Source organism: Necator americanus, chromosome I (assembly GCF_031761385.1).
Source record: "Necator americanus strain Aroian chromosome I, whole genome shotgun sequence".
Lineage (NCBI taxonomy): Eukaryota > Metazoa > Nematoda > Chromadorea > Rhabditida > Ancylostomatidae > Necator > Necator americanus.
The window spans coordinates 37,353,828-37,368,602 of NC_087371.1; the positions used below are offsets into that span (position 1 = coordinate 37,353,828).

A 14,775-nucleotide genomic window follows, 5' to 3' on the forward strand; every position below is an offset into this window, starting at 1 on the left:
GGACTAAGAAAACCCCTCTGTGCAAAATTTCTTCCTTCCGGACCATCTGATTTTCTCAGATTTTAGATAGGAGAAATCCAAAAAAAGTCGGAAAATTTTAAATTCTGTCCCATCAAAATTTCAGAAAGGCTAGGAGGTGAGCAAAAGCGCGATGTGACTGTTTTTAAGGCAAACCTTTTCTGAGAAACAACTTAAAATTTTTCTTTTAGTCCTCTTATGACGATGTTATCCGTGATCTCCCAGACCTAATAATGTGCACAGACCCTGAGCTTTTTTGGTCGTTAAATTCCATTTAACCCACTTTTAAACTGCTTAAAACTGCGTATAATTAAATTTTTCATCCTTTCAAGGTTCAAGGTTTCAAGTTTCTTACTCTTGCAAAAATTTGACTCAACGGGTGTCGAACTTGGGTCCATTTGTCATGTTGTAGGAACAAAATGTGAATTTTCTCGTGTTTTTTTCTGGATGTTCTTCTGTAATTCGACCTATGCAGCTGATACTTCTCTATTTTGTGGTATAATGTGCTTTGGTCACTATTTAAAGACATTTAATAGCTTTTAGAATAAAAATAGAACAGAATAAAATGAAAATATTTTAATGCCAATTGTCGGCTACCGATTTTCTGATTTCCCACTTGTTCCTCAGCTAAATTTCGACTTTTCTTTTTGGAAACACATCTAGTTTCCAATATTTTGATTTGATTTATTCCTATTTCAAACATTTTCTCATCACTTAACCAAAACCCAGAACCAGAACCATTTCTTACTACACTTGCCACGAGGAAAAAAAAAGAAAGATCTAGAAACGGCTCATTATACGGCCTTTACAGAGCGTTTTGATTAAGGAAATCCAATTCCTCAAAAAACTGGATTTGTTAGGAAATAATTAATATTCCGCTTCTGAATTGCGTTTAAGATAAATATTATGTTATCAGTTTTCGTCTCCTGGTTCTCCTAGATATCTTTTTTTACAGAATTTGACGCAGATCTAAAGAATGTTTTTTACCTAGAATAAGTATGAATTTTGAATGGATAAGTACGAGTAAGCTAGGAACATATGATTTTAGATTTGAAACCCCGAAAAGAAGGATGCAAAATTATCCCCTTTTCCTACTAGGGAGGTTTTTTTTTCAAAAGTAACAAGCTTAAAAAATAAAACAACTGCAGAAAATCTGACAAACACAATGTTTTCGGACGAAAAAGGGATAGAATAATTATTTTCTAAAGTCACTTAGTCTTACGCGATTCAGAAAAAAGGACAGGGAAATTAAAATAGTTTTTTGAACAGGTCATTTTTTCCAATAAAATTTGCTCGAAGACCAGAATGAATAGACGACCAAATGGCAGTAGCAAAAAGTAACTATTCGAGTAAATACTAGAAGCCGAAATGTCTCGGCCCAAGAGGGTCAAAATATCGAACATAATAGAGTTTTTTGCTGTTAGAAGCTAATCTCAAAGCGCTTGAAATCGGTCAGTTCTAGCACATCCGAAATGTGCTGGTTAACACCAGACCTTTCATCGTTTACTCTTACTAATCCACCCTCCCTCATTTCTCCTCAGTGTTAAAGACAAGATACCACGGAAATGACTATTTTCCCATCTCTTCACGAAAAGATAAGGATAGACGTATAGATTACCCGCGTATGGAATGCTCCTGCTGAGTTCCCCCTAATTGTCCCGAAAGAGGGCGTGGGAAACGGCTTCTCTGCACGAATTACCGTACGAGACACCTTACAATGCGCCACCCTTGCACACACGCTGCATCTGCGAACGAGCGGCTGATAATCAATGAGGTTTCCTAATCGATCTATTCCAGAAGTTAAACCAATGGATAGGCAACTATGGGGAACGGAGCGCGTACAAAGATGACGTCATAAGGTGTCTTTTAGGAAAATTCGCACAGGAACACCGTTCTTCGGGACGATTAAGGGAAATTAAACGTGAACGTGCTCACACTCATTACCTACACCTGTAACCGTCATTTTTCGGGTACAGATCCCAGCATTGTCAATTTCGTAGTATGATGCCTTGGTATACAGGACTCTCCATATATTTTTTATAACATGTTTTTGTTTATTTCTTTCATCTCAAATATCGGCAATGACCACAAAAGTGTTAAAGATGAGTGGTTCTTCTTGTAATGGTCCGGCTCATAAGAGTTAGATAACCAAACCCCCCTCCCCCGGTAGATAGTACGTTCTCATATGGGTAGTGTCTTTTGTGAGAATAGGCAATCATACAGATTGGGATCCGGGTCAGAAAGTTCAAAGACATTCGTGAAAACACAACGCAGATGCTCTTGAAAGCGGAAAAATTGACGGGAAATTCTATTGTTACCGACAAAGGGTTAATAGAGCCAATTTGTGCCAGTTTAACTAATTTTAAAAAAAGACAGTGATCTTTGGACTTCCAAATGCAAAAAAAAAATCGTTCTCTCCAAACTTCAAAGGTAATACGAATACGATTATCTGCAAAAACGCTCATTTCCGATGAAAGATTAGCGTCATCTTATTTTTTTGTCTTTTAAAGGTTTTTTTTTTTCAATTTTAAAACATGAATCAAGATCACAATTATGCGGTTTTGAGAAGAGAGGACTTAACGGTTGCTATTGATATAGTGGAAAAAAAGGTACAGTGAAAATCCTTTGTTTTAAAGGAAAAGTTTTTTCCCATATTTTATGCTCCTATATATTATATGCTTCATATATTTGCTATTTAAACAACAATAGGGATATCTTGTCGCTATAAAATACGTTATTGCATGGTAATTAGGTTTCATCGCTGAATTATATTACTAAATTCATTTATTTAATCCAATTTTAATTCCTACATCAAAATACTCATAAAATAGATAAGATAATATATAATTACATAAAATAATAATAAACATAGAATCCTGATTTCTCAAATGGGCTTGAGCAGCTTAGTAAGAAATTGTCTTCTTAAGTTGAGCTGAACACGAGATCTTTGTAATCCTTTATTCTTCGCAAAACATTTCAGCGTGTTCGCCTTCTGCATAAATAAGAATTTTTCCTTTTCAACTGATTCCTTTTTTTCTCATAATGGACGTTCCTCGCCCCTTCAAGATTATGACCAATTTAGATAATTGTAATCGATCTCAGATGTCACTTGTAACAGGTCGTAACAGCCAAAAGCAATGCCAACGGCACAATCCCTCAATCTTTTAAGGTGTATGTGTGATCGATTAATATTACGGTGTAACTTTGCATCACGGTCAATTTATGATAGGTTGGTTACTCCTCTATAGAATAGTAACTCGTCCCAAAGAGAGAAAGAGGGAGGGAGAGAGAGAGAGGGAGAGAGAGAAAGAAGGAAAGAGAAAGAAAAGGCAGAGAGCATTTGACATTATAACTGTTCTGGCTTTTTCCAAGTTTTAGTGAAGCCAAAGAAAAAATAAAATAAAATTAAGATAAATAATTATAAAGGATAATAAATTAATATAATATGATAAATATATTGAATAATAATAAAACAATTTAATAACATAATAATATAGTAATACAATAATATAACAAATAATAGTAATAATAAGTAAAAAAATTAAAATAACAAAATATAAAATGTAAGATAACGGATAAAATATATAACAAAATAATAGAAATACTAACACTAAGGGTAGGTTGGTAAGAGGTTCGATTGTGACTGCACGATCGATTGTTGGTTCGAAACCGCCCAAGTGACAACCAAGATTTTCATCCGCCGGGGTCGAAAAATTGGTACTAGACTTTTACTCTCCCCAGCAACTCGTTGTAACTCTGCACAACCATTCATAAACCTCAAACGATTCTGAGTTGAAGTGGAACGTGAATGCGAATTCCCAACATGACTGATCAATGCCGTACACTTTATTCTTTTGTTCCAGTGAAAGGAAAGAAATTTAAAAAAGGAAAAATAAAGGAGAGAAATTTTAAAAAAGTGTAAATGTGTAGATGTCTGGCATTAGTCAATCTGCTAAGGATTCGCCAAGGGATTTTTGTCCCACTACTACTAGTAATGAGACTAAAGAACGGTAGCAGGTCTCAGCTAGAAAATGAGCGATGCTGTGACTATCTCTGTTAATCCTTATTCTTCAAGATGACATCGGAGCGCACACAGCTCGTTCTGGTCCTCTCGATACTTCCTGGATTATGGCTTGCTAAAAGCTTCCGTGAGCTCTAGCAAAAGTCACGTTCAAAACCGTATCAGCGGATAAATCGTACATTTCGCGAAACTTCATCTATTCAGAGATTCATTGCAATTGGCACTATAAATATTAGGACTAGCTAATGTCGTTATAGACTCGCTTCGCATGAATCGTTCCGAGTGACAAATTTGAGGCTAACTACTGCTAAGGGACATCCGAAAAGCGCCCGTCTCCCACTCAGGACACATTAACAAGCGATGGCCGGGATGAAGTGTCTCCACGACACCAACCGAGTCTTTTTTGGTCAAAGATTTTCGGAGCAGGACAGCTGAGAATGAGACCACTGACGGTGAAAAAAAAACAAAATCTTATTGTTCTAGTTTCAAGCGTCAGAATTCTCAAAATTCACTAGACATAGAATGAGATCGAGAAGAATTTTGTGCTCGACTACACACTACCACACACTCTATAAATTGGCATGTGAGTCGATGAAAATTGTCAGGAAAACTCTCCTAATTACTGTATTCTCGTACATATTTAAATGTATATACATGTGCTCGTTGTATTTTTTCTGTCTTCTCACTATCAATCCACTGTATTTGTCTTGTACTTTACTTGTCCTTACCAATCTCTTTTTGGGGACGCCATTGAGCTTGCTAATTATATGCATAAATAAGGAAATAAATAAGCAAACGGCACTAATATGCTAAAGATTTCCTCCACTTGCATTGCCCATTATCTCTCCATCGTTACTGCTCTGACATCTGCCGAATAATCCAGATGAAAAGTATCCTACTTTGAAAACAAAAGAATTCAAACACAGTTTTCTCCGGATGTTCGACCGACCGAGTAAATGCAGTGCGCTTTTGATCGGAGCAGGGCACAGAAAGAGGTGGTGCGTAAGAAGTAGAGAAAGAGACTGCATTATGGCAAATGCGCCACCCTCATCCGGAGCTGAACACATTCTGCGCTGGTTATAACCACTACGCGTGTGTCGTACATCAAGGGAAGCACAACTGGTGCACCTGGAAAGTTTATGTTTGTTTTGTTCAGGTTTTTCCCACATACAAAATTATAAGCAAGAAATTGGTTGCGTTTACATTTCTGTTCGTTGAAACACGTTTTTCAAGCAGTTATGTTGATTGGTACTTGACATTCACGCATTTGCATGATTTAGTAGGACGAAAATGATTATGGCAGTAAATGAATGTTTCTCGATTGCTTCAAAAAGCTATGTCATGCATAAATTTCTGGCTCCGTCAACGTATTAACGCAATGGTACAGAAACGGCGAAAAAGAAAAACAACTTTTCTTCTAGAGCTGTGACAATCACAGAATAAATTATATGAATATCTGCCGCGAATTTGTTACACACCCACTAAGGAGACCATGAGCGATCAAATACAGCTTAAAGGAGAGCGATTTATACAATTTCCTTGTTTGGACGACGGAGAATTTTTGAACAGTGTTGGGAGTGAAGTATCGTGTGCTTCACTGTGACGATTTGTTACTCATTGCATTACGATCCCATCTGCGAACTTATTAAAATTATTCATTCAGTCTAGACTGCAATTTGAAGTCAACATATGAGGAAGTTAACGAAGTTGGGATCTCTTCACGAAAAGATAAAGTTAGAGGTGTAGGTGATGAGTATGATCACCCTGACTACCTTTGTTTTTCGAGCTGGCACCAGTAATCTTTCCATTTGCCCCGATCGTGTGCCAGAGTTGCCCAATGGTTTCTCCTTTCGCGTGGGACACGAAAAGCATCTACTCTTCCTTTCAAGGACTTTGAAGAAAATCTGACCATCGGGTCGGCGGTCTTTCTGTGGTGCGCTGAATATCGCCCTAAACGATAGCGTGGAGCCCAATCGCTTACGGCTCTGGTCCAACGGTTGTCGTTGAAGCACATCACATGTCCTTATTTTGCTGTGCTAGGGCGGGCGGGTTAAAGGCATCACTCCACGAATCTGAGGTGGTACGGATTTCAGGTGGAGTATTCGTATACGGCATAGTAGATTATGGGGAGGAGAGCGATTCCGTCCATTTCTTTCTAATTGCCGTAAAAAACGGCCCGGAAGATACGGCTTCGGGCATTCTGGGGTACTTTTTTCTACAAGGAGTTCGACTGGAGCGCGCCAGCCATGCAAAGTATCTTCCGGGCCGTTTTTTACGTCACTTAGGAAAAAATGGTCGGAATCACCCTTCTCTCCATAATCTACGACCAAGTATAGGTATAACCCACCTGAAACCCCCACCGCTCCAGATTCGTGGGGTGATGCCTTTGATCGATAAGTGGTTTCGATGTCTGCACGATAGGAGGTCCGAACCCGCCCAAGTGCTCACCAAGCCTTTCATCTTTACGGTGTAGATAAATTGGTCAATTAAATCAAACTTGTCTGAGAAGATAAAAACACCGACTTAACACATCGAGTAGTCCCCGCAAGTCACTGTATATTCCAGTTACATGTTCGTAACCTCAAAAGATTTTGAATGGATGTGAACGCAGTGGTGCATCCCAAGCGGATTGATTAACGCCATACACTTCATCTTTTATCCTCTATTTGTGAGTGGAATTATGGTGCCTGTGGAGGGATCACGAAGTACCTGAGCCGCAGTCATTTCAGTTGGTAGCGAACCATTTCAACAAATATGGTGGGATCATAACGACATGAAGCACGCTGCAGCTGCGCTCGAAGCGCCGCGGTAAAGAGAGCGGCTGGAATCGGGGACCATTGCGAACTGCGTCAATTGATAATAAAGACCTTCCCTCGATCGTAACCGCTGTGCTCCACCGCACCGCTTTGCACGCAACCGCTTATGCAACTGCACCGTGATTCATGTCGCTTTCACTCTACGGCACACGTTACTTCTGTTGTGGAAATGCACCACAAATTTTAAATTTCCGACTCAGTTGTATAGTCTGGCCAAAACTTCCGAATCCGAAGCTTGGTGCAGTCGGGCACGAATGTGATCGAGACATGATCATAGCAGATACTGCAGAAATGAGTGGAGATAGTGTGGGTCCTATAGTCGGGTCAAAACGACATGAGTGACGAGTGTGGTTGCAGTGCAATTGCGTACGCGCTTGAAACGTCGCGGTGGAGGCAACAGTTGGAACCGAGTTGGGACCTTAGCAAACTGCAGCGATGAGTGGTGCCAGCAAGGGGTTCACCACGCTCGTGGCCACTACGCTCCACTGAAGCGCCTCGAGAGAAGCCGCGTACGCAATTGCGTACGTACTTTATGTCGTTCTGACCCTGCTATACCTCGATCGCGCCACTGTGCAGCTTAAGACGCATCTGGGGGTTTTTTTCTTTTTTCCTTATTCAAAAAAATTTTTTTTTCTTTTATGGGCGCCTAGGCAACTACGCCGGGAGCCCGATTCATGAAAGTTTCTAGGAAGGCTCCTAGTTCACCACTAAGTGGGCGAGTTTCAGCCGCAAAATTGGTATCATATGAATCTTGAAATTTCCATCGTGTGAGGTTAGGGGGGAAGGTTCTCATTTACCCGACCATATGAGCACGGGGGAAAAATCGAACTCGCTCCTGCTCCTTCGTAAATCCGGCTTCAGAGTTTGGATAGTTTTGACCTGATTATAGTGGTGTGACGAGTGAGGATATTCAACGCATTATCCGTCTCCATCAGCATCAAAACGATTAAAAATTTCGGTGAGCAGTTTTTTTTTTTGACGAAAAAACCATTGTCCAGAACGAATATGCAAAATATCCGAGAAATACACATGTAATGATTTAAGGTCCAACATTTATTTGAGAGCGGATCTTCCGAAGAAATTGGAACCAATTACGAGATTATGTGCAATAAAAAGAGTGTAATTGTCTCCTCTCTTCTATGACCACAAGCTCAACGAAGGGCGAAAGTTCTTTCGGGAGGTGTTTACTGTGAAAAGGTGCAAAATCGACTGGCAAAGTGAGCACATAAATCAATTCTTCTAATTCATAGTGGTTCAGAGAGCAGAGGAAAAACGCGAGATATCCGAAAAATAGAAGATTAAGTGAAATGTTGTGGTTAGTTCTCCAAAACCAAAACATCTCCAGAACACTACCACTGCTGCTCCGAATGACCTTGGGAATCTTGAGCAATGAAAAGCTTATAGTGGATTTGTTTACACGTTACGTAATTTGGTGCATATCTGGTGCCATAACAGCAGCAACAACAACAACGAAAAAAATCCTTGTGGCATGGAAATGCAGGTGGTCGGAGGTATCGTTCCGTTAGGGAGATGAACCATTTTCTTCTCCTAGGTACATTACATGGGCTCCAGTCTGAAGGTCCAGCCAATGTCGAACATCAGACTTCTGGTGCTGAGATTTCTGTCTCGCAGTTTTTTCCTTCAGAAATATTGATATTGCCGATTTCATAAACATCTCCTTCGACTGTGGACTTCTTGCTAAACGTGTCACTTAGTACTATATTAGGAGAATATTCAAACTTGGTTTTGAGCCAGTACTCCTTAGAAGATCTCGCTGCAATTTAAGAATTTTTCTTAGATTTTTTGATAATTTTCCTAGGAATTTTGTATTAGATGATGTTCTTCTAGTTTTTCTTCCAGCAATTAACACAGAATGATGTGGTAACGTGAAAATCACGTGAACATCTTCATCATACTGATAAAGATACAGGTAATAAGTAGCAACTGTAGCGAGTACAGTTCTGCTGCGGTAGAAGCCTGGCCACCCACAACCACGAATTCCTAAGAATTTCGGACTTCCTGAGAATTTGAAAGCACCAATAGTAACTTGTAATGAACCGTGTGTCCACAACCAGTCAGTAGAAGTCCTGATACGGATCGATAACTATGAAAAGCACACAACCGCCAGCCACCATTTTCCGTGGAAGGCCACAATGCGCGTTGTCGGACGGACAGGCGCGCGCGCTCGTTTTTATGGCGACGACTACGACGAAAAACTCGTTCGTTTCGTGGTGGAAGATTTGAATTCCAGCACCAAGTACAGTAAGTGCACGAGAAGGACCTCCGATTCGACGCACTAATTTTGCGGTCGCGCTGGGACCTCGAACAGTCCACTATCTCATCGAGGATCAGCTGTCTGTGCGTGTGGACAATGTGAGCGAGCTGTGACTACGTCAGGCGACACTTAGTGACCCACAATGTGAGGGCCACAATGTGGCTGAGGTCGCAGAGGTACTCGACGCGTTTTTCTGTACGGTTCTCTATATCAAGTGTTAGCCAGAAGGGCACAACCCGGCGGCCCGAGGAGAGGACGAGAGTACGCAGACACACGGTACACGCGCACTGTCGCGGAGACGCAGCACGCCGACGCCGCGCAAGCACTGCGGTGGCGACGGAGGGCGCGAGACATCGCATCAGGGTCGTTTGGAGGGGGACGCTAGAATTTGAATCTCTCCGCCGACCGTAATTTAGCCGGAAGTATTCCACTCGTTTCAACCTCTTTCTGTTTACATTTTCGTCGATGTCGCGATTTTCTGGATAGGTTTCTATGCCAGCCTTACCTTTCCCTTCATCCGTTTTCCTTCCACTATCTCCTCTTACTTTTGTTTTCCTCCTTTTTTGATTACATAATAGAGTTTGAACCTTGCAACCAAATTTCCTTGTTTTTTTGTTGTTCGATGGTTTTTTTGAACAAAAAACCTATTTCTATTATCGATTGGCATTGTAATATCACCAGGAACCTAATTAACTATATGTAAACACATGCCGAGTTCCACACAGTCACACCTCAATCGTTGATTGCTAACATATGGTAGATTTTGCACGACCTCTCCTTATAATTGCTAGCTACTCTCGTATATACGACTACTACTTTTTTGCATAGTCCGTACTTTTTTCCTTGTATCGCTTTCAGAAAGGCGCAACAGTTCTCGGGAGACACGTTTGTTTTTACGAGAACTTCATCATCACTTCAGGACTCAAACTTTGAACGATCATTGGCCGTTTCGATCATTTCGGAACGGTGCATTAAGCACTAATCTTCTCCTGTTTTCTATGGATGCGCAAAGAGCGTATGATCAACAGGTAATTTCCCAGTTGTTTGTTATGATGTCTTATCGCCCTGTTCTTCCTAATTTGAACAACAAAAAACGAGCTCGAGTTGATAAGATGTGAGAGTTGTCGAAGGGTCTGAGATCAGTTCTTCAAAGAGGACTTCAACTTCTGACTTCCCAATGTAGATTTCAACTGTTTTTACTTCCGTTGATTCGGAATTACAGGATTCAATACATTGACAGATCTTTTTGTCTCTTCTTTGTACCTTATTTTGCTTTGAATTCTTTAGTGTGCGTGTTTTTTTTTTGATTATTTGGAACACTTTGGAACACTTTTATTGAATAATTTCTTCGTCTTGTTTCATATAACAGATTGCTTTTTCAATTGAGATGTCATTTTTTGAATTATTTCTGTATAGCTCATATAAACTCATGATATTCCATTTGGTCAACAAGGGCTGTTGTTTATTTTGACAACCGTATACTTTTGTGCAACATGATACGAGTTCGGACTTTTCTTCATTATCGTTGATTCTGATCTGATTTTTAATGCAATTGTTACCTTTGATTTATTGGTGCTAATCTTTTATTGGATCTCTTGGATTATTAGTTATCAGTCAAGTATTCTTTTCCAGGTTGCTTCAACTTCTCGTTTCCCACAATATCCAAAACCAGAAATGATGCAGCAATATCCACCGTCCTGCAGACCGAATATGTAAATTTTGATTGTGCTATTCCAATTCTAATTATTTCATACAATTCTGTATTATCCGGGTTGTAGTACTCATGATTTTTGAAATTTAGGCAACATATGTATCCACCAAGTTATCCTCGTTCTCCATCTCGTGTACCTCAAACGGACCATACCAGCCATTGGATGCATGGACCGTATACGTCAGGATACGCAAATTCACCTGTGAGTTCATTCATCTTTCGTTCAGTATTGTGTAGCGGTCATTTTTTTCTCAAAATTTCTGTTCAGATTCCTTCCGCAGCACCTTCTGTAATGTCTCATGTGAGTATGCAGGATGACCTTGTTTCTGTGATGAGCGTTCAAACAACGCTAAATGCAAGCACAGCCCCTTGTCCCCAAGATAGTCACCTGACTGAATTAGTGAGTATTCATAATTTTCAGTCAATAGTTTGTAATTTCATGAAGATCCGTTTTCTCTGGGAAGCTACTCCTCGTAATTTTCAGCGGCCGCAGTCACAATTCTCCTCCTCGGCTTCTACGCCGCCTTGCACGGAAAACGTTGATCCAGCTACGATTCAAGAAGTTCGACGAAATGTTGCATATTCCATTAACAACTTCTACAGTAATGATGTAAGTTGCACCACGTTTTATGGTATATTTTATATAGTATTTCGTTGTATCCGTCTTCGTACTACATTTTTTCTCAAATGTTTTTTTCTAGCAGTTTAAAATAATTCAATGTATATGTCATTATGCGCAGCGGAATATGTTTCAATTTGTGGACATGACTAGTGTACATAAGCTGCTACTTTTAATTGCTCAGTTACTTAAGAACACAGCTGATCCTAATGTGAGTGTTCATGTTAGAATTTACTATTCTTTTTTTTTCGAATTTCCTTATCGTGAATGTTCTCTTTTCAGTTTCGTCGCCAGAACTCACTGCAAACGAGCAATTTGTTGCTTAACGCAATATTTTATCTCAGCAGAAATCCAACAACATTAAGAGTTGTTATGCATGTAGCATCCGATAAGAACACTGCAGAATTCATCTATATTATTGCTCACTTTGCCAAGTAAGCAAATTGTTGGCTTTTGCATGTTTTTTTTTAAAGTAAAAGACGGGGAATTTATTATACACACAATAGGGTGAATTTGAACTGGGCAGCTGCACTTACTCTTCATACACTCTTCGACTATAGTGGTCCGGAAGGAGCTAAATGTATTACATATGCCAAACAGATACAGCCTGGAGCGGTAAGTATCCCTTAAGGATCTGCTGTTGGCTTGTGATCGTGAGAATTTCAGGTGCTCGATGCTTTACTTCATATTTTGAAAGAAAAGCCGGATCGTAAAAGGACGTTGTTTGTGCTTCACTCACTTCAACTTTTAGCCCGAAAGGACAACAGTGCTAAGGTATCCTTTTTTCGAAATTTCATCCTTATGACTTAATTTCAAATTTTGTGCATATTTGTTTCTCTTCTTTTCCACTTTTTGACAGTACTGTTAGTTTAAATTCATTACAGCAACACATTGTGCAGTCATATGGCGGTCGATTCATTGAACTACTTGTTGGATCTACACAGGGTGGCTTATTAGCTCTAGCAGATAACGCTAGGGATCAAGGACGTCTTTTATATCGAATATTCGCCCTGCTTAATGTTGTAATGGCTAGTCAGACCGCAGCAGAGATGTTTGTTCGATGTGGCGGATTACAAGTTTGTTGCACTCTCACCAAACTACTTTTTATATTGTTCAGATATTTGAATGTATTATTGTACGGATTGTTATATACTATTTCATGTAGATACATACGACTACGTATGGATTATTTCATTTTATGTTGTTTAGAAAGTATGTGAACGTCTATTCCAATCAACAGATGTCCTACGTGAAGGAATTCATCTTGTTGCGTTGGCTAGTGATGTAAGAACTGTGGATGATCAGGACTTGAGGGTTTCTATTCGACAGGTTAGTTAGTTGCGCAGTTAATTTAGTAATAAGGCCTCATTTTCTTTTTATCTCCTCGAATTCCTGAATCTTTTTGGTCGAACTCTCCCCTTTTTTGTGACTAATAGTTTAATTTATGAGAGCACTACTTAGTTTTTCTGTATCTTATTCACTCTAATCTCCTGTTCAGGTGCTAGATATCCTGTGTCGATCAAACGATCGAGATCTCTTCGTTCGAAGGTACAGTTCTGGTTTCTTGGTGAACGTTATGGCTAATAGACCTGTCAACAAGGTACATCTTGGTTTCAAATCTTTTGTATTTTAACCCAATGTACAACTGCCGTTGTTTTGCAGAGGCTGCTTATAGAATGTAACGCTTTCGAAATATTCACAAGATTGTGCTATCAATACTCCAAGTAAGTTTTTTTTTCGCTTGTGTCGAACTTTTCCTGTGTCGGCCAAAAGTCACAAATTTCTCAGTCTGGAGCAATGGGGTCAAACCAAGGAAACAAAGGCTATGGTAGAAGAACTAGTTGACAATATTTTGCTGTCTCTTAACTCATTGATTATGGAGCCATTAAAACCAGATGCAACAAGGGCTAGAGATACATGCTTATCGCAGGTAATATTTGAGATGTTCTATTTTTTCCAGTATTTTTTTCATTGTACGGTCTTCCTTTAGAAATCACTCCAAATTTGCCTGCTGAACCTCCTTTCTCATGGAAGCCCTGTTATAAGAAATCGGGTTTTGCGAGTATGTGTTCCTTTTGCACTCCGATTTCCAGTGATTTATCGACTTAAATGACAATTTGATATTTGTTTTTTCTTAAGTTGATCACTCTTCTGCTGAGCTGCTGTGCTGGTTGGGGCACTACGGTAATGCAAACCGTCCTTGAAGATAAGGGTGATAACATCATTGCCGTCATTTTTAACGTCATCTCAACTGTTAGAGCAGATGCCACGGTAGGCCAAATCTCCATCATCCTGTAAGGTTTCAAGTTTCTCATATGTGTCATTTATTAGGATGCCAATCGAAAGGATACAGTCAATACCCTCGTCACCTGCTTTCGAATTCTAAATTTAATTATGATGTGCGACGAAAGCGCTAAGAAAACTGTCGCTTTATTTGTGAGGTGAGAATTTTGTTTGGAGTAAGTCTAATTCATTTATAAATCTCATCTTATGTTTTAATTTTAGAAATAGTACAGTATCCATGATGGAACTCTTACGGACGTTTACTGAAGACAACTTGGTGGTGCAGGTATGTTACTTAGTTATGTGGTGTGCCTTTTTATGTGAGTCTAGGATCAACTGATTGTGTTCAGATACTTGAGATGTGCGACCGGGTGGCTGATGACGAGAACCTCGCCCAACAGTGGGCCAGTGACCGACCACTTCTTGATGCGAATGCGAACAGTTCGAATCCAGATATTGGTGTGTTTCTGGAAGTAAAATTATTTTATCTTCTTGTTCTCCATGTGTTATTTTTCTAGCTCGCGCAGCGCAATCGCTAGTATCGAAATTGAGTGCAGTCAATTCGGATTTTGAACCATTGGCTGGTGTCTTCGCCTCAATGGGTTCGGAAGGTTTCTCTATGGAAATGTAGTCAAGGCCATGATGCCCATCTTAGCCGATTCGTGCATTTAATCCCAGTTGAGGCCATTGCTTTGCAAAAGAGCGCTTGGCTTGTCTTTCCTGTAGATCGTGCAGCATAGCTGCAAACATAGAGCTTAATGTTTGCAGAGCTAATATTACATTCACTTTTAGCTCTTCATAATCCCTGTTGATCCTAGCACCACTCCTTCGTTAATAGTGTTGTCACAAGTTTCGGATTTAATCCCTCTCATTTCTTCATTGTTAGTTAGTATTATTGTTATATTAGGATTATTGTTGTGATCAGTAAGACAAGTGTCTGCGTAATTTGTCTTCTCCCTCTTTGCTCGTTCTAACGATACTCATTCGATCTACCATTTGATCTACTTCCCGCCTCTAAGGCTATGCTCATTT

General features: G+C 39.8%; 1 protein-coding gene across 2 annotated transcripts; it reads left to right on the forward strand.

Moving 5' to 3' along the window:
• Positions 1-3,191: 3,191 nt before the first annotated feature.
• On the forward strand, positions 3,192-14,374 carry RB195_008056 (uncharacterized protein; the record flags this gene model as incomplete). 2 transcript variants are annotated; one of them, XM_064182039.1, is made up of 21 exons in its annotated part: positions 3,192-3,247; positions 10,050-10,158; positions 10,763-10,842; positions 10,932-11,043; positions 11,110-11,241; positions 11,326-11,451; positions 11,543-11,671; positions 11,743-11,894; positions 11,967-12,075; positions 12,127-12,234; positions 12,345-12,536; positions 12,670-12,789; positions 12,959-13,060; positions 13,123-13,184; positions 13,249-13,390; positions 13,451-13,522; positions 13,600-13,731; positions 13,792-13,901; positions 13,966-14,029; positions 14,094-14,202; positions 14,262-14,374. In XM_064182039.1, the coding sequence occupies 21 exons, from the start codon at positions 3,192-3,194 to the stop codon at positions 14,372-14,374; spliced, it is 2,331 nt and encodes a 776-aa protein (XP_064038781.1). The 2 variants fall into 2 exon arrangements, with proteins under 2 accessions (XP_064038781.1, XP_013298721.2); XM_013443267.2 differs by lacking the exon at positions 3,192-3,247 and having other exon boundaries at positions 10,129-10,158.
• Between the last annotated feature and the right edge of the window lie 401 nt (positions 14,375-14,775).